Below are 24,213 nucleotides of genomic sequence, written 5' to 3' on the forward strand. Positions count from 1 at the left end.
AATTACCATATGATTCAGCAATCCCACTCCTGGGCATATATCTGGACAAAACTGTAATTCATAAAGATACTTGCACCCCTATGTTCATAGCAGCACTATTCACAATAGCCAAGACATGGAAACAATCTAAAAGTCCATCAACATATGAATGGATAAGGAAGATGTGGTACATATATACAATGGACTATTACTCAGCCACAACAACCGGGCCCACATGCCACAACTACTGAAGCCCGCGTGCCTAGAGCCCGTGCTCTGCAACAAGAGAAACCACCACAGTGAGAAGCCCACACACTGCAACGAAGAGTTAACCCCGCTCACCACAACTAGAGAAAGCCTGTGCATAGCAACGAAGACTCAGTGCAGCCAAAAAAAAAAAAAAAGTGAAAAATAACACTATAATCTTTTAGTTCTTACTTTAAAATGCACATTTTCCTCATTTACAAGAAAAGCCCTTTATGATGTGGCTGAAACTTCAGCTGGACTTCTGACCACTGCATGGTTACTGTCTCCCTGGGGATGAGAGGGATTTTGCTGTGGTCTTCATGCTATATTATATTATTTCCTAATATTTGAGCCAAATGTTCTGTCATATTTCTGGAATGTCAAACCATTATTTCCTGATAAAGATGTCAAATAAGTTAGCCAATTATACAATAGCTTATTCTCTAACCTTTATTAAAAAGCTCCGAATCAAGAAGTACAAAGGTCATTATTTGAGTTCAGGAAAAACATTCTTATGCACTAACTCTACTTTGTTAATGCATAAGAGGGATCTGAAAAATCACTACATGTTAACTACTATTCTGATTTCTTTAATAAAGACAGGAAATTCAAATGGTCATTTTAAACACTTTAAAAAAATGCTTCAGTGTGAACCTATGCTAAAAAAATGTTTCCTTAAACCTCCAGTAACTTTCCAAATTGAACACACCATTATACTTCCCATTTAAAAAGACCTTCAGCCCATCTGTATATTTTGTAAAACACACAGATGAAGAAAGTAACATGAGTTCAAAATAGGTGTCACCAAAATGTTCTTTTTCATTCAAAAAGTTAATGTGAAGTCTTATTAACTAAAAGAGCATTGATCAGAATTCATCATAATTCAGATACACCATACTTGATTCCTGTTGAGTAGTAAGTTCAAATAAATTTTGTAGTGAGCACTCCAAAGATATAGTGCATGTGCTCTTAGTGAAACGTAATTTTTAAGTAATTTAACACTCTCATTAATTAATTCAGACACAGTTTGGTTTGCCACTGACCCTGTATTTTAAGTGTACATGGGAAGCTGGACAGTGTACTCATTTAAGAACATGCTTTGGTGTCACACTGCCTGAGTCTAACTCCAGTTCTACCCTTTCTCACCTTACTGACTCTAACCTTGGACAAGCCCATCAGTCTCTTTGTGCCTCAGTTTCCCATCTATAAAATGGCAATAACAATAGTGCTGACCTCAAAGGATTGTTCCGAAGATAGAGAGAGGCAATCCAGTGTGGCATGTGATAAGCTCTGAGAAGTTATTATTATTATATCTCAAAATGGTCAAGAAGTAGGTCAAAATTTCATGCTCCCTGATCTGTAATGAGTAGAGTTTAATGATAAATAAAACTGATTTGAAAAGAAAGGGATAACTTTGCATTGTTGATTGCAATAGAATATTATTTCACAAGTTTCCCACTGAAAATTCAGAATATGAATATTTACTGAGCATCCTACTTCAGATTGAAAATTATATTAAATGAATATTTATTAATTCTTTCAGAATTCTATTCTATTCATTAACTGAATATTAAATGAATGATAGTAATATTTTTCCCTAATCAGAATTGAATTTGGTTGACTATAAAAAGTACCTAAAATAAATCAGCCTTTTTTTTTCCTCCCTGCCTACTGTCTCCTTCGTCAGGTCCCCACCTACAAACATAACCTTCAATCCTAAAAGAAGTCAGAGTCAATGTCATAAGCCACACATTTATTTAGGTGATTCACAAGGAAACAGAAGGTATGGTATTCAAGTCGAGATCCCCAGGTACACCTTCTGTGGTTCGTCTTCTAAAACTTAAGTTAACCAAAAAACCCTCCCGTGATAAACTGAAGAGGTACAGTGAACCAACTAACATAAGAATGAAAAGAATAGACAGTCAAAGGGGCATATATAATAAAATGACACTGTAAAATGGAGAAGGAAAAAATTACTGGCCTTTTAACTCAAGACAAAATGCCTAGATGGCAGAGATCAAGACCTTAAAAATGCAAGTGTAAAAGATGGTAGGGGTACTTACAGACTTTCCTTTTTGAAACAGAAGTTGATTTCCAGCCAGTGTAAAATAGCGGGTTTTCCACCTTTTGATGAACTTCCATCTGACTTGCTTCTCTTTAAGTTTTCCTTCTATGAGAGGCTGGCCATCTTGATTTACAACTGTTGAAGGTAACAGAATGATCAAGCCATTTATTTTCCATTATTTATTTGGCAAGTGATCAAAAGTCAGAATTGTACAGTGAACCAGACCCAGTAAGTACATTTGGATAGTGGGCTAACAAACTATGAATTTGGTTAACCTTCCCCCTTTGTCCCTAAAAGAATGCACAATTTAGATATGATAATGGGAAAGTGTTGAAAGCCCTCATTGAGATTTGCAAAAGGAACATAGTTCACGAAAAGAGCATTTGGTTAGCAGTTTTTTTAAGGTTCATCCAGACATTCAGCTTTCTGTGCTTCCTAACTCCTTTGTTTCATGGTATTCTGTTCACATGAACTGCTTAGAAATATAGCTTTACAAATAATCATAAACCAAGTATATTTAACTATTTGGCAGCAAAAGTCAATGTAGTGCTCCAAAAGATGTGTTTTTCTGAATCCTTAACAAGCTGCAAAGGCAAACTTACCTAACTCTTTTGAACATGATTTTTCCACTCTGGAACACACACACTCTATCTCCACTGTCCATATTTGAATTTTCACCTAGTTAAAAACTGATCATTTCATGTTTCAACTCAAACGTTGCTTCCTCTGGGAGACCTTTCCCAAACCCAGACTAGAGTGACTTTGTCTTCTATACGTTCTCAAAGCAACTAGTGTGTTTCTTTTCTATCAGGTATCATCATTTGTAGTTGACTATTGGTATTTACCTTATTAATGTCTTTCTTTCCCATTCAACTGAAAGCTCCATGAGGGCAGGGTCTTTGCTTTGTTCACTATTGTTACATCAGGCATCTAACCTAGTATGGAGTCTATAAATTTTTGTTGAATGAATGAATGAATGGATTCATTTTACATTGAAGTAGAGTGTGTATGATTACACATAACCATAGAATTAGAAGACCAGTTACAATGGCAGAAGTTTAAATGTTGAACTGAAGAATTCCATTTGTTTTACCAACTACATAAGATTCACTCTTCAAATTTCAAATTCATGTGAAAGCATCTGATTTCTGGGGAGTATGACAATATTTATTTATATACATTAATGTTCAATTTTCATAGATCTTTAAAGTAATGAAATTTGTTCATCACTATGAAATTTGGACAGTACCTCTTTGACCATATGAACACAACCTATCCTTCCCATCTACCATTTCTCTTATCTAATGTAGGTAAAACAATTACCTCAGACAGGGGATTTGTCCACCTTAACAGCACTGTTGGGGTAAGAATAATGCAATGTATAGTTTTTATAAACAAAGTTTTATTAAAGTTAATCTAGCTTTTTTCCCTTCTTGTCTGATGACTAGTCAATTGGATATTCCATTGTCAATCCCAAATTAAGGCTAATAACTGAAACAACATATGAAATATATTGTTAGATAGTGATAGGGTTATGATGAAGATAGAACAGAGAGTGAGTGACTTGGGGGTTGGTGCACATGCATTTAAGTGGTCAGGAAAGAGCTTGCATATTTTAGGTGGCATTTAATCTGAGGCTTCAGTGATGAGTAGTGTCCCCTATTTTCTGCGATGCTCCATGGTGGCTAGTACTAGGTATAGCAGAGGGTATGGAAAGCAGTCACTCAAGAATCATTGACAATCAATGTAAAGAAAATTATCTCAGTGTTCTGCTTTGCTTTACTAGGAATCATCTGATTTAGAGCTTTCTTAAAGCTAGTATGCTCTTTGCAAATTTAAATTTTCCATAAACACAGTGCTTGCTTCCTTTGTACAGTAAGTAAAGCACTTAGGACACCATATCTTCCCCACGTGCTATTGGTCCTAGAGGGTGGGAACAGCCTGCTTGCCATGTGCTCACAGTGTCGGCCTGGGCTAGGGGTTCCGTGAATGTCTGCTAACGTGCTGTTGAGTCATGAAAAGTGCAGCAGCCTGTCTGGGAGGAGGAAGGGAAGGTCCAACGGAGGTCCAAGAAGAGAAAACAAACCAACAAGCAACTAAGTAACAAGGAAAAAGCCAAGCCAAAAATAGGATTAATTTTTTTCTAAAACACCCATTTCCTATGCTTTCAAATTAGACAAAAATGCTGATCTAATTGTAATGTTGAAGGATTTTTGAATAGCAATTCAGAAGAGTTAGATTTGAGTCCTCTTAACCACTGATTTCTGCTCAGCAAAGAGGAAATAATAATTGCTCCCACATACTTTACAAGGATGTTGAGAGATCAGAAATAAAAATAAAGAAATTTATGTGAGGACACTAGGTAAGTAGCAAAGAACTACTACCCCTGCCCCCCTCTATTATTAAAGAACTTACTTCACCTTTTGTAACCACATTGCTGTCTTGCCATTTTTTAATGGTAAGATGATTTAATATAATGTAATGTCATTTAATAACAGAACATTTTTCCAGTCTTTCTCCCATATTTACTCAAAGAAACATTTGAAATAGTCATGATACCTGAGCTGATTTGAAATCACACTTGGTTTAGGTAATATTTAAGCACAGGTGTCCTTCTAGATCTGACATAGGGAATTAGCTACAAGAACTTCTCCTCAACATAGATCCAAATCTCAAGGCAGGTCCAAATGTTTCACTTTAAGTGTATGTGATGGAAGTCACACTTGGCAAAATAGTTGAAGGAATTGTTTGAGACATGGAGTGGCTGGGATATCATACCCATATACCCACATGCCCACAATGACCGTGAGAGACTCCAGAGAAAATGATAGGCTTACTGGAGCACAAAAGGATGAAGGATGATGGAGAAATGCTGTTAAGTGAAGACTTTTCACTGTAGCCCAGTGAAAATGGATCCCAGGGGAAAAGTCCATGGAAAGGATTTTAGGAAGGAAATGTTAGCAGCACGTTAAACTAGCTGCATGTTAGGGCCTTAATTTAGGCATCAGAGTCAGCTTCAGATAATACGTAAAAGCCAGGCTATTTGTAGCTATAGGATTAATTTTAAAATAGTTTCAAAAGGCAAAAAAAAAAAAAAGACTTAAATTTTTTTCCAGTGGCTATCCCAGGTCCTAAAAAAATTTTTTTAAATAATTATGTCTGGCTTAAGCGTGACTGGCCATGTGTCCTTTTAATAGGTCTATTGCCCATAGCATGTCCTGGTAAGCAATATTCTCATATGATATTGCAGTCTCTTCATGGTCAAAACAGGGAACTAATTCTTTCTAAGGATGATCATATTCCACTTGAAAAATAACATGTGGAATGAGACTATGAGGGAATGATTGGGTGTCTAAAACTATCTTGTTTGCACATAATGCATAAAGGATATTTAAATATTTTCTCTCTTGCCAATTAACACATTATTTTATTCAAAGCACAACAATTTGGCTAAGACATTCTTTACCAACCAGGATCTGTTCCTTTTTAAAATTATTAGTTGGCTGAAAAAACTATGGAATATTAAACTGAATTCTCTAGTGCAATTGGAACCCAAACTATTACCATATTTATCAACTTAAATGTCTTTTAGAATGCTAATACAAATGGTCATATATTAATTGTATTCCTTTTGTGCACCAAGAGTTGAAAATATTTATGTTGATAAAAGATGAAATTTGAAGGTGTTAGTCTTACTCAACACAAAGTTGGTGAATAAGAGTGAAATAATATCAGATCCAGATACCTTAAAGCAAGAAAGAATATTCCTCTGTTGATCTACCAACCATATGCAGTCATCTCACACATAATTTTAGCACAGATAAGCTGTAAGGCACTGTGTTTGGATCTGAGGGGGTCATAAAGCCCAGCTCAGAGAGAGCTTGAGTTTATCATCTTGTGGGGAGATAAAACATTTTACAAATTTGACAACTCAGTGTAGATTTTGGCAAGTGCACCCGCAGAAGTAAAAGCCAAGCATTACAGAACTCAAAGAAAGGAAATTCTACTTCCAGCTGGGAGAGGGTGACATGGGGGCTGGGCTTCCACTGAGGAAGGGAGAAAGGAACTTCTAGGAGGAGTACAGAGAAGGCCTGAGTTAACAAGTGGGACATGTGAGGGAAAGTGCATAAAAAGAAAAAAACTTAAAAGAAGCTGGAAGAATCAAGGAACTCAGAAGCAAGTTCACTTCTTCTGTAAGTAAAGCAGTCACTTTGGTCAAAGTCATGAGTTGAAGGTGGGGGATTGGCAGGCGATTCAAGATTTTTTGGTGTAAGATCCAGGAAAGAGATTGGGTATCAAATAGTCATGGGGAGGCCATATTGGACTTCATTTGAAAGTTCTTCTGAAATCCCATTCGAAAGGACCTTGCTTTTCTTAAGGATGAAGGAGGGGCCTAGAGCCTGTGAAGGTCCAGCCAGCACAGACATGAAGCCTTACAGACCCCAGATGGGATCTGCTATGGATCAGGCATAGCTGCAGCAGGAAAACAGGGGGCACCTCAAGCTGGGCAACTGAGGGCAGTTAATAAAGGGACTATTTACACAGATGTGGGCAAGGTGTAGGAAAAGCACCTTAGTACTCTGGGGTCAGGAGCCAGGAGGAGGCATAACACCCCTCTTTGGCTGAAGAGGAAAGCGAAGAGAACAGTTAGGACCCAGAAGGAGACCTGTATGCAAGAGCGCTGCCTGACAGGAGTTGTGGCTATGGATTGAGGACACAGTCAACCTTCGGTGACCAAGCAGGGAGGGAGTCAGGAATAAATAAGCAGACCTTACTCTGCTCCCTCCCTCTGATCTCCTGCCAGAATGTAACTGAAAGCCAGAGGTAAGGAGAATGGAACACCCTGGAGAGGCACCTATTCTAAACTGGGTGTAGGAAGCAGAAAAGCTTCCTGGAGAATATGTGTCTGAGCTGAATTCTGAAGGACAAGTAGCAGTGATGAAGGTGAAGTGAAGATGGATATTCTGAAAAAAACAAACAAACAAACCCCAAACATATGCAAAGGGCTGAGGCTGACAGAGTGGACATGAAATGCATTCTAGGAACTGCCACTCATTCTTTGTACTGGAACCTGGAGGGGCTTGGCAAACAAGAGATGAGATGTGAGATTCAAGAAGAGACTCATCCTAAAGATCCCTGGACATCGTGCAAAGTGGAAGCTAATACTTTGTAACATAACATCGTAAAAAATAATAATTTCTGTAGTCATATAACCCCTTTATCTCAAGAGCACAAGAGCTCAATAATTCAAGGTCTCCACCTTGTTTTAAGATCCATTGTAACTGTGAATATGTTTTTAGCCAATTATAGTTTAGTTAAACATAGTGTGTTGGACGCCATGTTTACTCCTTACTATAATAAATCACACAGGGCTGTACCAAAGACTTTCTCTGGCCTAGGCCTAGGGTTGATGAGATAAGGGCAGTGACTTTGGAGTCAGACCTCAGCTGAAGTCCAGAATCTGTTACTTTAACAGCTGACTGGTCTTGTACAAGTTGTTTAACTTCACTGAGCTTCAATGTCCTCTTCTCCAAAGATGTCATGCTTAACAACAGGGCCACTGTGAATGGCTGTGCAGGCTGTTCACTGCACAAGAGCACTCAGCCAAGGGGTAAGCAGGGGCTGAAATTCAGCGCCAATTTTGCTGTTTAAGTCTACACCCCCAAGTGGACATCATCCACCATAAATAAAGGCACAAAAATGCTGTAAAGGTTAACGGTAGCCTTGCTTAACTAAGTCCTGGTACGTAATAAGGGGTCAACAAATAGTAGCTACTATCATCATGATCATGACCATGATCATGAACATAAAATCATCATCATCTCTTACTGTGATGATGAACAGGTGGTTTTTATAAATACCACATCCTAATGACTTTAGGATAAAACCCATCTCCCGGGCTTCCCTGCTGGTGCAGTGGTTGAGAATCTGCCTGCCGATGTAGGGGACACGAGTTTGAGCCCTGGTCTGGGAGGATCCCACATGCCGCAGAGCAACTAGGCCTGTGAGCCATGGCTGTTGAGCCTGCACTCTAGAGCCCGTGAGCCACAATTACTGAGCCTGCACATCTGGAGCCTGTGCTCTGCAACAAGAGGCCGCAATAGTGAGAGGCCAGTGCACTGCGATGAGGAGTGACCCCCCACTTGCCGCAACTAGAGAAAAGCCCTCGCACAGAAATGAAGACCCAACACAGCCATAAATAAATAAATAAATAAATAAATAAAATTTGAAAAAAAACAAAAACCCATCTCCCTCCCTTCAGTTAAGAATGTAATGAAACCTATACTATATTAAAGTGTTAGGAACAGTGAGAGAATTCAGAGTAAGACAGGAAACCCTTTTAAAGTTCAAGGACTGCAGACTTTGAACTTGAGGTGTCACAAGCAAGTCAAAGAGTCCCAAAGGAAGGCGAACTCTTCTGTTGTTGAGTAACAGATCCACTTATCCACAAAGACTGCCATATTCAGGCTAATCCAATAGTGGATTGGGCTGCACTGGGAGCCTTTTCCATACCATTGGTGGTCACTCCCTTTTATTCCAGAGTTCCTGCTTATTCTTATGACAATAGGTGGTGACACGTGCCCCACCATTAACTACTATTCACATTGTACCGACTTCTATCCATAATCCGAAGTTCCTTATATGTATGCTTTTTGGCTTATGCAACTTTCGTCTTGAAAATATTGCATTGTACAAGAATAATTAAGATGGTTGTGAATTTAATTTGTGATATTCGAATTCTTAGATATTTTTTCTTGGTTGTTAAAGACAAATATCTTCAAAAGAAGGCATATTCTGGAAGAAAAAACGTAAATCTCAAATACTTAGTTTTAAAATAAGAACTGAGAAAAAGTATGTCTTTTAAAAAATTTTCCCTTGAAATGACTGCTTCTGGGAATTACAGCTCCTGTACAGTCTGTGGGGAATTATTTTGAATGTACTGAGAGTTTCAAATTTACTTCAATTCCCTTCTATGGTTTTACTGATTTTCTTGTATGTGTGCCAGTTCTAATAAAGCCAACTCTAATTACAGAGGATATGATTAAAGAAGGATAGAATCATTAAATGAGGAGGTCATAGGAGCCACATTTAGTAGGCTGAGCATCTGTGGTTTCTGAAATCACTAAGGATCGTAACAAATGGCATGTTTCGTATGAATATCCAGGCAGTGTTTTAGAAGCCCATATTTCCTTAAAGTAGTAAATAAACAAGGAGGTATCATCCAGCATCCATTTTGTAACATCCTACAAGATGCGTGGGGTCCAAAAAAGGGCAAACTCATTTTGAAAGCAGCCCTTTGAGGGCACTTTCACATGTGCTGAATGGTTTCCTTTCTCAGTAATTTCATACCCATCAAAATGTAGTCTGCTTTCTAGGCTTCTCTATTAATCACTGAAATATTGTTCTAAAAAAAGCCTCAGAACTACTCTTTTATAAGCTTGTAGAGCAGTGTTACCCAAACTGTGTTCTGAGGGCCACCTACATCAGAATTACCTGCTGGCTTCTTAAAATGCACAGTACAAGGAACCACCCCAAGCCTACTGAAGCATAACTTTGGGGTAGGGTGAGGGACCCTGCATTTTTAACAGGATCCCCAGGTTATTCTAACATAGCTCAGGAACTTCTAGGAAATGATAGTAGCCTCATGGTAGATGACAGTAATAGGTCGTAGGATATCCAAAATAGTAAAACTGCAAAACCAATAGTGGGAAGAAAATTGTTATGACCTTTCCATAAAATTAAAGAATAGGATAGCAGTATAAGATCATATGCATGTCCTTGGCTTAAGTTAATAGAATTATAGGAGAAAATGTTCAGTATCAATGTTTGTGGACTTTGGCTTACTTATGGTTTCATCAGTGAAAGAAAAATTCTAAGGCCACTTGCCAAGAACGTAACCTGCTCAGTAAGTTCTGAGCAGTAAGTAAGTATGGTCACCTTTGTGCCCTTATGGGAACCTAGCAAAGAAGACTGGCCCAGACTTGCCAAGTAATGAATGACAGGGACCAATGTGAAAAGATCAGGGGTGGTAGAAATGAATGGAGAGAATTGCTCAATCTTATTCTTGAACTTTGAATAAAAAAGGGTTCTATACACACTTCCCATGTTGGTCCCACGCTGTCATCTCATTAATATGATATCATGGATAGGTATTGCTGGCAACACCTGACCATAGGACTTTAGACAGTTTAAAATGTTGAGTGCTTTCCCACCGGCCTTGACATTGTACAGCTTTCCTTGCATGGGAAAAAATAGATCTGACACACTTGTACCAGCTCTATGATAAGGAGGGTCACCTTGTTTGGGTTGTACAGGTTGCACACATTAGCCATTGTCCCACCTGCATGCACGTACATTCTTGGTGTTTAAGAGCATTCTAAGGTGTGTCTACACTGCTTTTGTGGAATTATTTAACACAAGTTCCATCTGTTGTGGTTCAACACTTGGCCTCAAACCTTTTGGCAATAAATAGAAGTTTTATAATGTCTGCATTGGAAGCTTTATGTGTAACATATACACCATAACACTGTGTGTATTTGACATACATACATACACACACAATAACTCACTCTCTGTTAAATAAAATGATCTCTCATAGTACTTTTGAGAAGAGCTTATTTAAGAAAATGCTGTTTATACAAAGAATATGTTTGGCACAGAAGATACATTGCAAATGTCATCATATGAATACTTTGTTTCTCTTACAATGAATTATTGTGAATTCATTAACTTGTTTTTTGTCACCACTTGCCTAAGAAAAATTTTACTAAAAATTTTTTGAGAAAATACAAAATTGGTCATTCATTTATTTGGCAGATATTTATTGAGTATCTATTGTGTGCTAGGGGCTGAGGATAGATGGATGAGGGGGACTCCCTCCATAGAACTTATTTACTGCAGGAAGTAGGCAGTAATCAGATAATCACATGCAAAAGCCAACCAAACGAAAGAATAATAGCAACAAAAAACAAGATGACAGGTATATCAAGTATTATAGGGAGAGCTGCAAAGTACTTTGAGGACCTTAGCATCAATCAGGAGGTTATAGAAAGGCAATGAATCTGAGTTGCAATGGGAAAGCTAAGATCTACATTAACCAGGTGATGAGGGGAGAAAGGGCACTCCTAGCAGAAGAACAGCAAATACAAAAGCATAGTGGCAGGAAGAAGTGAGGTGAGTATAAGAAACTGAAAGGAGTTCTTTCTGGGCAGAGCGGAGAGGAACAGATGGCACTGGGGACAAGATGAGGCTGGAAAGGCTGGGAGAGAGAGTTGCATGTGAAGCTCTCAGGCACATGATATGGAGTTTGGTCTTTAAGCTAAGAGCTGTGGAAAGCCATTGTAAGGTTTTATGCAGAGAATGGTCCCATCAGATTTGTGCCTCGAAGAGGTCATTCTGGCTGCAATGTGGGAAGGAGGCTGGAAGGTCCAAGTAGCACAGTCAGGAGGCTATTGCCATTATTTTAGGTAAGAGGTGATGGTAGTTTGCTTTAGGGCAATGGAGAGAGGTGGACAGAGTTGAGCACAGTTGAAAAGGTAAAACCACCGTACTGGGTGATAGATTAGATGGGGGTAGGAGAGAGGGCAGTGGGTCTCTGGCTGATGCCTCAGAATGAGTGATGTTGTATTTACTGAAATGGGGAATGCTGGAAGAAAATCAAGTGTTGTTTGTTTTTTCTTGGGTGGGGGGAGGGGACAAGGGCGGGACACTTATGAGTTTTAATTTAAATGAACTGAGTTTGAGATGCCTTTGAAGTACCAAGCAGGAGATGGGAGAAGTCAATCAGAGGAGGGGCCTGGACTGCAGATACACATTTGGGAGTTTTGTCATAGAAGAGGTTACTGAAGCCACAGAAGCAGTGGAGATTGACAGGGGAGAGAGTTACAGTGAGGGGAAGAGAGGTGCTCTGACAATGAATAGGTGGATAGAGGAAGGTGGGCCCGGAAAGGAGTCTGAGAAGGAGTGTCTAGAGTAGGAGGGAGACCCAAGGAGTGCTGTCTCAGAAGGCAAAGGGAGAAATGTTTGAGGAAGGAGGAATTGGCCAACAGAATTGAATGCTGCTTAAGGCAAGTGACACAAGGACTGAACATACCCCGTACCTGGGACCTGCGTGGTCTTAAATGACCACAGAGATAATGGGCTTAGAGGCCAGATTAGAGAGGGTTGAGTCAGGAGGAGAAGGAGGCAGGGAAATTCAGAGTGAGCAGTGACGGGACTCTTTGGGCTTTAAAGAGGAGGTGAGAGAGAGGCAGTAGGTAAAGGGAAAGGAGACGTTAAGCCAGTTGAAGGTGTTTAAAAGCCCATGGGGGTTAAAGTTGGAGGGAGAAATTGAATAAAAAAGAGAGAAAGGGTAATCTATGCTGTGGAGTTTCTGAGAACGTGGAAGGGATGAGATCCAAGGCAAAATATGAGGTATTTGATGACTTCATTCTCAGTGGCTGCTAAACGCGCTTATATGTCTTACATAGGGGAGCTTGTGGCTGAAAAATACATTTCATTGCTAATGTATTTGTATAGGTAGATAAAAAATTAAGATTACTCTGAAAGGTGATGACTAGAGCTCTTTTAAAAGATATTAAGTTCTTTATTTTAAAAAACTACATAAAAATTCTTATGTCACTTCAAATCTGTAAAGTGATAGAAACTGATTTATTCACTCTAGTCTGCCTTTCTAAAGCATGCTTCTCCTCCTCCACGTGTTGTCTTGACTCAGCTTATTCTCTGAGTGGAAGAGGACACATTTCAATGCCTGATGATTTGTTTGTGGGTAACCACAGAGTGATTCATGCTTTGCTGCAAGTAAACTTTCAGCCTATCAAGATAAGATTGTAGTTGACCCAATACGGAAAAGGCAGAAGATTAGTATAGTGACGCTGGTTGAAAAATGGAAATTAACCCCTGAAGGGTATTAGGCTACTGATCTTAGCTTATTTCTCATAGAGGCTCACAGGTTATTAGCAAGCTTACTATGAGCTCTGTGTGTATTGAAACCATTTAGTAAAATATTAAAATTGGGTATCCATACAGTGTTGAAACTTTGTACACAGCAACATTTTCTTTATAAAAGCTTACTTTGCAAAAGCTGCTATTTCAAGGTTTCAGTTTTTTTTTTAATTTTGAGAAAGAATTAGATTTTAAAGTTGCATTTCAAAACAAATCCTATTTCTTCTATCATCATCCTATCACTTTACATGATCCATGAATTACTCAATCATCCATCTATATGCCAAATACTTATTAAATGCTACCATGTGCCAGGTACTGGGTAGGGCATACAAAGAAGAATAATGGATGGTTTTTCCACCTCTAGTTTACTGTCTAGTGGGAGAGATTGATGGCAATGTGCTGTGTACACTACAGAAGGTGTGGGCAGAGAATGGAAAGGACAGAGGAGAGAGTTTATTCTGTTGGGGTGGTGTGTCCATGTATGCCAGTGTGTAGGCACATGTGTGTGTGTGTGTGTGTGTGTGTGTGTTTGTATATGTGTGTGAGAGAGAGAGAGAGACAGAGACAGAGAGAATGTGAGTGTGGGAAGGCTTAACAGAGGGGCATAGAACAGGGAGATGGGAAGAGGGGAAAGGGAAAAAGATTTCAGGATAAGGATAAGAACTTATCTGAGTTGATGAGCATGTGTTTATTTTGTCATTAACTAATTCAAAGTATCTTTGAACAACAGTCTGGGGTTCAGTTTTATGAACCGAGTCATTAACAGTATATACGTGTGAAAATGTGAAGTTATCCTGCCCAACCACTGCCCTGTTTTTGGCATTCCAACCACATTTAACATGGAAGACAACATGCTCACACACTGTGGTAGGAGGGAAGGAATCATAAGACAAACCCGGTCACTGCATAAATCCAAAGTGGGTTTTCTTTTGTCACCCTTAAAGTTCTGTGAAAGTTGGCACTAAAATTAAATGGAAAAGCTTCATATTAATGGACCCACAGGCTATTTATGTCTTACAAGTTCAGTCCTCAGAGGTCATTTAGCCCATTTTCTTTCTTTTTTTTTTTTCTTGCCGTGCGGCATGCAGGATCCTAGTTCCCTGACCAGGGATCGAACCCGTGCCCCTGCAGTGGAAGCACAGAGTCTTAACCACTGGACCACCAGGGAAGTCCCTAGCCCATTTTCATGTTGGTGTCTGGAGTGGAAAGCCATCTAGCCCACGCTGAAGGTGTCCAGCAAAGGAGAGCCACACTGCTGTTACCAGTTTCTAGTGTCTGAAGAAAATCTACTGACAGAGGTCTTTCTTATCCTGATAGCATTTTGAAACCGTCTCTATTTGCCCATGTGCTATAATGGACAGCATGTTCTTATAGCACAAATGTTTGAAATCAAGTTCTAAAGAGAATCATGATAGATGGTTGAAGTCTGTCTGAAAAAATGTCTTTCATTCTCTTTTATAACCTAAGGACACCTCCTACAGACAATCACATTCAATATCTAAATATCCAGTGACTAAGAGAGTGATCACACTGGCAAGCGCTCAGATCTAGAGGGAGACACAAGTGCCAAAACCAAGACATCTCTGAGTTGTTTTCTGTACAGTGTAAGAACAAAGGCATCCCATGTGTCTCAAGAAACAAGAGTGAAAGTCACGATTTAGTTCCTCCTCTTCCTTTAAAAAAAAAACAAATGTGACTGAATAGACAGCCAGATGTGTTCTAGGACGGTCCAGCTGATTAATTCTTACTGTTAACATGCACTAGCAGTTCCAGGACACAGGGATGACTGATAAAAGGATTTGTTTGGTTTTCCAGAAATGGATTCTGTTCTGTTTGATCTATTTGCTCAATCTCTATTCTCTCATTCATGTGGGGTAATGGGATTGGCAATAAACAGCACCAAGCAACTCTCTGAGGACTCTTGAGTTACTTCAGTGACTTTCTAACCTTCTACTCTGTACTTTTACAAAATGATTATCAGAAACTGAATCACCAATTGGAGGGATTGGAAATAGCTTCTATGTAACCATTTCCTACATGTAATCATTTCCCACACATTATCATACCAAAACCCCTGCTCATCTTTGAGTAGATTAAGTCATCAGAGAGGTATCAATAGATCACTCCTTGGTCTTTCCAATACAATATAACATGAAATAATTGTTCGTGTAATTTTCAATATTCCATGTGCTTAACTTGGATTTGCCCTAGAGATTGAAATTTCAGGTTCAGGAATTAACCTGGATTAAAATCCTAGCTGTACCACTTAGCAGCTGTGTGACCTTGGAAAAAGTACTTAACCTCTCTCTGTGTTTCAGTTTCTTGATCTGTAAAATGGACTCAATAATGGTGACAAAAATGCATGTAAGACTTAGCACATAGTTAGTATGATAAATGCCAGCAATTATAATTTTAAGACCTTTACACTATGCTAGCATTTAGTTTCCTCTGACTTCACACCCAACTGGAAAAAAATATATTTTTCTGAATACCAAATAGTAAACTTCTGTGTGTTTCTGTGTGTTGATGGTAGAGTTGATAGGAAGATGACTGGGAGTTGGTGGGGTGATGTGACTTTTACCCGAGGATGGGAATGTCCTTAAAGTGACCATGGAAGCCAGTTGATTTGCTGTCAATTTCTGGAGTCCCACAGTTTAGTTTACACATTATTAAGAGGGATTTATATTTCAGGATGACTTTCCTAATGTCTAATTGAAATTTTCTAATGGCCTCATTAGAAAATATTGGAACAACAAATATTTGAGAACATTGTACCATTTGCCAATACCTTAAAAAAAAAACCCAAATGCAATTTCTTTAGCCTTACATCCTAGACACCAATCCTATCTCTTTAGACCCCTCCTCCCTGAGGCTGACAGGGCATCTGGGCCTTGCAGGAGCGCTAACCAAACCAGAGCAGTAACAGGACTTGGGCACAGTACATCAGGAGCAAAGACAGGGAAGCAGACTCTGATGTATATACAGTGACTTCTCTCAAAGAGGAAAGAAGCACCAACCTCCATTTACCAGACTCAGAAGGCAATGGGTATGGTATAGTAATGTACTTGATATTATTAACACATAATCACAATTTTGAAACATTTTAATATTCAAGATGTATTTGACTTTTCCATTTCTAAGTATTATTGATTCATTGACTCACTCAACAGGTATTTATTTCATGCTAAAAATATACAAGGAAGTATGTTAGATTTTTCCATATATGTCTTCTGGCCCTAAATGGATTATGAATCCTTTCAGAGCAGAGATATTGTACCTTATTCATATTTTATCCCAAGGCTTAGCCTGGAGAAGACATTCAACCAACACAACAAACGTGCATTTCATAAATGAAAAATGGGACGCAAGTACTATGCTGGCTGTGCATAACCAAATAACAAAATATTTATTCCTATGTCTTGATCACCTTTAAACTTACAATTTAAGCATAACATGAATGCAAATATCATCCCTTTGAATAATATATGTGTCAGCAGTATTATGTTAGACCTTTCACTTAAATATATAATTTATATGCTATATAAAAATAAGAAAATTAGATCAACAACCTATATAAACTTTTCAGGGAGTCAAGAGTTTTTGGTGAAAATAATAATTTAAAATAGGATTTCTCTCAGATTCAAATGCCCTTTCATGGAGCAAAAGGAGATGAGCAAAGAAATCTTAAGCGCACTAAGATTTCGGCGCCAAACATTTTGATTCAATATGTTCTGCTATAAAATATTTGGCCTTGTTTGAATTTTTATTGCTACATGTTCTCAGTCTATATTTAACTGTGAGAAACACAAATAAGAATGAGTGAATGTGCAAAATGTTCTTTTCAAGTGCATGGCAGTGAATTTGAGAAAACATATATTAAAGGAACACTTTGTGGTTTTAACTTGCAGGCTCTTTCCTGAGCCTCCCTTGGCCAGACACGATTCAATGTTTATTGAACTAAGGTAAGGACTCAGCTTACTTGGAATGAAATTCTTAAGGGCCCCTCAGAGCCACCTCAGATAAGCACCTTACTTCGCCATGATCTCAAATAAGGTTTCTTTTATGCTTTGTCTTTTTCCCAGGTGAAATAAGGTCTAATTAGAAAGTTTCATAATGGAGACATTCAGTTCCTCAATTCCTTCTTTGCTCAAATTAACTTTTTAAAAATTGGAGCATTCATTCTGGCATCAACTCAAACTTGATCTGTAATCAGCCAGCAATCTGTGCCTCACAAAGGCTGCTATCCTTAATCCCAGCTTCTTCCACCCATACCACCTCTGTTGGGTAATACATTTTAGTTGGTGCCTCTCCGAGAGCCCCTCACATTTCCATCTGGCCAAATAAACACATTTTTTTCCTGATTCAGTCTCAACTTCTTGGCTGAGCAAGAGGATAGACTTGCCACAATGGATGATCTTTAAGATGCACAAAATCCTCCAATTCAAGGAATGGGTACAGGTGGTATAATCAACAGAGAGCCGGTTCATCTACAAAGTGGTTTGTGTTCAACAGTGTTTTAATACCATCCTCTTGGTCTAAACTGCAGTTCCTGAGCAGTGTCAGTGTTGAGAACTCTATGCCTTCTAAGAGGGCACATTGGTGATAAAATATTCTGTTCCCAAGGACAGCATAACTTTGTGAAGATTAGACTTTTTTTGAGGTACGTGGGCCTCTCACTGTTGTGGCCTCTCCTGTTGCAGAGCACAGGCTCCGGACGCGCAGGCTCAGCGGTCATGGCTCACGGGCCTAGCTGCTCCGCGGCATGTGGGATCTTCCTGGACTGGGGCACGAATCCGTGTCCCCTGCATTGGCAGGCAGATTCCCAGCCACTGCGCCACCAGGGAAGCCCAAGATTAGACTTTTTATCAACCTATTTCCAATGGTCAGACTGGGGCAAGCGTAACTGGGAGGGAGCATGGAGAGTTGGTTAAGAGCGTGGGCTCTGGAGTCAGATTGAGTTCAAATCCAGACGCTGTTAATTTATTACCAGTGTGACCTCAGGCAGTTCCCAAATCCCTCTGTGCCTCAGTGGCCCCATCAGTAAAATGGAGATAATATTAGTACTAGCCTTATGAGATTATGGTGAAGGTTAATGAGATACTGACATGTTTAACATAGAGCTTGGCTCAGATTCACGAACAATAGATTATTTTTTAGGCAAGGTCAGTAGACCAAGTTCCTTGGGCAGCAGAAAGGAAGGGAAGGGAAAATAACCAGCTATGAAGCTATTTCTCAAATAATTCCCTACTCTTTATATGTCTCACTTTTCACCCAGTTCAATCATTAAGCAAAAATGTAAGGGAGGCCTATGAGAGGAGGAGGTCTGTGCTACCATTCACTCATTTAGTGTGGTCTCATTTCTCTGGGGTTCTTGACAGGATGCTTGTTTTTCTCTAACCCTCAGGGTCATCGGGGTTGAAATGAAGAATGTTTTCAAGGCAAAATGGCCAGTACCACTTTCTTTTTTTTTTGCAGTACGTGGGCCTCTCACTGTTGTGGCCTCTCCCCTTGCGGAGCACAGGCTCCGGATACGCAGGCTCAGCGGCCATGGCTCACGGGCCCGCTGCTCCGCAGCATGTGGGATCCTCCCAGACCGGGGCACGAACCCGTGTCCCCTGCATCGGCAGGTGGACTCTCAACCACTGTACCACCAGGGAAGCCCAAGTACCACTTTCTTGATAGCCATATAATTGTAGACATTGTTTCTCTTGCTCATTTCTCATTTATGTTTCTCTCCCTTTCAACATCCTCCCTTTTTCTCACTCCCACTTTGGTGAGATACCTTTCTCAGCATGAAGCAGAGGCAGTCAGGCACACCTCTGTGCATTATGCCAACTTAGGATGTTTATGCAATACGAAAGCCACCCAGAATGGTGGGAATCATGCATCTCTGTAAATCCCAGGGGCACAAGGGATTCTTAGCGGCCAGGGGAGGGAGGCTCTTACCAGTTGCTTTCTCAGGGTTGTTGCACATGAAGCATTGCCATGCTCCTGCTGCTTCGCTGAAGCCAAACACGTCAAAGAACCTCACTTCTTCCAGATGGAGCTGTACCTGGTCAAGATCCTGTTTCAGGAACACAAAGCACAAAGAACATAAGTGGGTCTGCCTGCCGCATAGCATTCTGAGAGGGCGAAAATGGGATATGGAAGCAGGACGTCCAGGGCTCAAATTCACTGCTAAGGAAAAGGAGGGGGCATTGAGCAAACCTCTCTTGGCCCATTTTGGAACACAGCAGCCAGCTCAAACTCTTCCAGGGGAGTGCTCTTAAATGCAGAAGGCAGCCAGCATGGGTCCCAGGGCTGAGTGTCAGGTTGTGGGGAAGTGAAGTGGCCCAGAATGTTCTTACATCTAACAGCAGCTCCAGAATTTCTAAAAAGTTGGGGTATCCAAGTGGCAGTGTGGTTGAAAGGAATGCTTCTGGAGGACTTGTCTTTTATTTACACTTTGCATAACATTGAGAGTCAATTATCCATAGCAAAAAATTATTTTGATTAGGTTGGCTTCACAGGGGGCTGATAGAAAATGTGTGAGAGGGTTTAATCCCTCAGCCTTTGGCTCCAGCCCTGTTTTAGTTTCATGCTTATCTTAAAAGTGGATGCAAATTTTGCATGCTAGTCCATTATATGGCTGCATTGGTTTTAATGGAAAATAATGCCTTAAATTACTTATCAGTAAATTAATTAACTTTTCCCCTCTAAATGATTGAGTAGAATTGACACACCAAGAAGACCGCCCCTGTTTTATGTGCCCTGTGGCAACCTGCCAATGTGTTCCTGTTTAAGAGGCAGAGGAGGGAGGTTCCATTACACTGTAAATGGATGGAAAACTATTAGCTTAACCAAATTAAATAGCTCTACTATCCTCCTGAGGCTTTCCTATTATGGAAATGACTTACAGCCTATGCTACAGGGTGGTCAGAATTGCACACTTAAAAAGTTGCTTTCCTAGCAGGGATTTAATGTCTTTTCTAGCCTTGCATGTGCCCAGCTGATTTATGTTTGTCCTCTATTAAGCTGTGATTTTATTTCCTTTCCTCTGGTCCACACACTCATCTTCTACCCATAGTAACAGCTCTTAGTATGCCCAAGAGCCAAGGGATGGAGGCATTGTTAGTCCTGCTTACAGTGGATCTAAAATAGCGAATGATCAGTGGCTACCCAGATCCTACCTCAAAGTTCCCTGGGTCTGCCTTTCTTGACACAGGTGAAAAGTATGCTAAACTCTAAGCTCCTTGAGAGCAGAAACATATCTACTGCGTTCACAAGTTATAACCCCAGAATCTAGTCCAACCTCAAGAATGGATGAATATCATTGGTTTGCAGGACCAGTACAAAGTTTTCCAATGAACTATACAAACAGTATTATGAAAATTTAAAGTGAATTCTTTTTCAGGAACATTTACACTCACTGGAACAAAAACCCAATGAAGGCAGGGACTTTGTTTTATTGGCTGCTCTAATGTCAGCACTAAAAATAAGCAAGCATTAAATAAATATCTGTGGGATAAAGAAAGGCATAAACTGGGACTAGAAATGAATACTTTTTAGCATCCTTTATTAAGACTTATGGCTTGTGTTCTGGGATTGGACATTTTGGAGGCTCAAAATGCTGAATACAGTTTTTTGAGCTGCTAACATTTAATACCATCTTTTAGGCATTCCAATAGGCACTGTTTATAAAGAAATGTTTTAGCAAAAGTGATTTTGAATGTGTTCAATGAAAAAAAAGGAGATGTTTTAAAAAAGCATGTTTCCAAGATAAAGACTGAAGAAGCACCTGGGAGTTTTGTAGGTTTCAAAGGATGAAATCCATATTAAAATTTATGGGGAAAAAGCAGATGTTCATAAATATCAGTTTCAAAACTGCTAAGTCTCTGAAGTCTATACTTGGCCATTGGCATGCAGATCACTTCTCTATTTCCCATACAATTAAGGATCAATTTATCATTCACCACAAACACTGCTAGCAAACAAAGTACTTAAAATAGTACTTAAGGGTTCCTTTATTTTTCCTGTTCTGAGACCAGAAGTGTCCCAGGTTGTTGCTTATAATCCACATTTGTCTTGGCAAAAAGTCACTTTAAAAGTTTAAGACAGATGGCAAGCGAGATCCCAGTGTTCAAGTTCTCAAGTCAAAAGCAGACTTACTTCTTCAGAGGATTTAGGTGTCATGCAAAGGGGACTGAGTGAGGAAGTAGATGGTAATTCTATGAACTGTTGAAGTTGGCAGTAACAGTCAACTTTGAAAAGAGAGACAAATGAGACAAAGGTAGTTCCAAACACTGGTGGAAAATCAAAGCAAAATAAATCACAAAACAAGCAAACACAAACCATCAACTCGTGATACCTAAATTTTTGGAATTTTGACTTCTTTAATGTGCTTGAGGTCATTATTTCTCTCTCCTACTCATTTTCTTTACCCTCCTGGGTCCTGTAGCTTCTCTAGGCCTTGCCCAGGAATTGCTATATGGCTTTTTTTCTTTCTTTCTTTTTTTTTTTTAAGGCAAGAGAACTAAAATTGATTTGGTTAGAGAATTACAAACTTCCTTTAAGACAACTAGACTCCAGAAGAGTAATAAAAATATTTTAGATCTAAGTAAGGTCACTCATTGAGTATTTCCGTTCAATGGAATTGTGGTGGACAGACCCTAGGGTGACCTTTTAATAATTCCCATCTCCTGGTGTTCATCCTTTTGTATAATCCCTTTCTCTTAAGTGTGGGAGGGACTTGAGACTTGCTTTAAACCAAGAATATGGCAAAGGTGATAGGATATTAATCTCGTGATTGTATTATTATGTATCTCCTCCCTCCACCCCCAACACACTCACACAAACACAAAACCCATCTTGCCAGCAGATGCATAGGGAAACTCTCCTGCTGGCCTTGAAGAAGCAAGCTGCCACACTGTAAACTGCCTATGGAGAGGGCCACATGGCTGGGAACTGTGGGTGGCCTCTAGGACCTACAGGTAGCCTTCAGCCAGTAAGAGATCCAGCCCTTCAGTCCTACAATAACCCCTCCACCCTGCCAGATTTCTGCCAGCACCCTGAACAAGTTTGAAAGCTGACCCTTTCCATTCGAACCTCCAAATGAGAATATAGCTCAGCCAAGACCTTGACTGCAGTCTTGTGAGACCTTGAGCAGAGAACCCGGCTACGTCACAAGCAAATTCCTGACTCGAGGAAACTGTGAGATAACAAATACATGCTGTTTTAAGCTGCTAGGTTTGCAGTGATTTGTTATGTAGTTTTAGGCATCAATACTGAGATTGCGCTCTGAAGGAGAAGAGAAGGTGACACTGCTGGCCAATTTTCAGTGAAAATGATGCTTCTACTTAGAGGGGTCACATTCTTTCAAGTACACACCAAATCAGGCCTCAATAAAACCCAAAGTATATTGAAATCCGTATTATTTCTGTTGACTTAAAGAAAAAAGATACATAATCATAGTAAGCATGCACTAAGAAGGATTTTCCTGATAAACATCATCTAATTCAAAAGGGGTAAAGGCCCTTGGAGGGGGAAAATGATGTTTCTAAAACAGCTGATTAAGTAAATGTTTGTCCAGTTTTAGAAAAAAAGTCATTAATGGGAGTAGGAATTTGGAAAACTATATAAAAAGTCTCTTGCACAGCCTCCTAAGGGAAAAATATGACAGGCAGCTTGGAAAGACGAGAGGATATTTACAACATTGTTTTGATGACAATGACAGCATGAGTCAATGCCATTGATTCTGTAAAAGTGCAAAGTGGATCTTATAACATGGTCTATGTACTGTGAGAAGGTATTGGGAAACAATTTTCCAGAAATCAGTGAAAGGATACATCTGGAAGAACTTTGAGTTCTGGCACATTTAAATTCTCTTCTAACTCTATTTTTGTACAGATACAAAACACAGGATTGCCTCACACGCTCTATGTGCCTATGGTTAATAGGATCAACTCTCGGCACATACTTCAAGCATGTTTTAAGAAATGTAAACAAGAGTTATTTTTTAAACAATCTTCAATATTTTCACATAATAGTAACGCTTTACATCTTTATGGTTATTTCTAGTGCACATGTTCTAACTGTATGGATTTCAGGGTGTGAAATAAACTTATTGAGGGAAGAAAATTAATGATTCTTCTCTATATTGTTCATCTTTATGTTATTCATGTTGTCCTACATTGTGTAGGCATACTGTCTTGTAAGAAACACTGTATGTTGAATGAATAAACTAGCAAAAGAGACACTAAAGAATATTTATGCTCTAATTTAAAAAATTTATTTCAACTTCTGAGAAATATCACTGTTGAGTTCAATTCATATCACTTAGAATTAAGAGCACCTGGTGTCAGGAACCAAAGACAAATAGATGAAGGAGACACAGTCCTGTATTCCAAGGACATGAGAAGGCAATCCACTGGGTCCACAGTATTTCTCACAGAAGGAAACTAGAACACACCTTTATTTGTGTTTGGCTGTGGTTATTATTAACCTTCTTCTGATGTGACTTTTTTGGCTTTCAACTGGATTAAAGCTCCTTAACAATTTCTATATTATTTTGCAGCTTATTTCTATATTATTATATTTCTATATTATTCTGTAGCTTCTGAAATTAATTAGCATAGCACTCTGCCCATAGAAGCTATCCAATGAATTTTTCTAAATTTTTGCTAATTGAGCCACATTTATATCAGCAGTGGCATTTAGGTTTTCAATTTTCATGTCTATTAAGTTATGACTATAAAGCTCTTTTAGAACATATTTACTTTAAAAAAATACCTGTGTCTCTATGTATATTATAGGAATTCATTTTATTTAACTTTATAAAACAAGTTTTTAGAATAAAAGGTAGTAATTGAAGAAGAATGTTTGCCTGAATCCATCAATATAGCATGTTGACTGCTTGTTTTCAAGACCCTCAGCTTTTCCAGTTCTCCAGTTCTCAGGAGGTATTGGCATCAGGAATCCTGGGGAAATTTGTTACAAAC

The 24,213-nt window shown here is 39.2% G+C and overlaps 1 protein-coding gene across 2 annotated transcripts in view; it reads right to left on the reverse strand.

Moving 5' to 3' along the window:
* The window catches only part of VEPH1 (ventricular zone expressed PH domain containing 1), a 219,817-nt gene that overhangs the window by 2,537 nt on the left and 193,067 nt on the right, over positions 1-24,213 (reverse strand). For both annotated transcript variants that reach the window (XM_067035332.1, XM_059065588.2), the window contains exons 12-13: positions 19,184-19,301; positions 2,289-2,425 (exon numbers count right to left, since the gene is read on the reverse strand). In XM_067035332.1, the coding sequence (XP_066891433.1) occupies positions 2,289-2,425; positions 19,184-19,301 (255 nt within the window). The remainder of the gene's footprint in view (positions 1-2,288; positions 2,426-19,183; positions 19,302-24,213) is intronic.

This window comes from Kogia breviceps, chromosome 5 (genome assembly GCF_026419965.1).
Source record: "Kogia breviceps isolate mKogBre1 chromosome 5, mKogBre1 haplotype 1, whole genome shotgun sequence".
In the NCBI taxonomy this organism is placed as follows: domain Eukaryota; kingdom Metazoa; phylum Chordata; class Mammalia; order Artiodactyla; family Physeteridae; genus Kogia; species Kogia breviceps.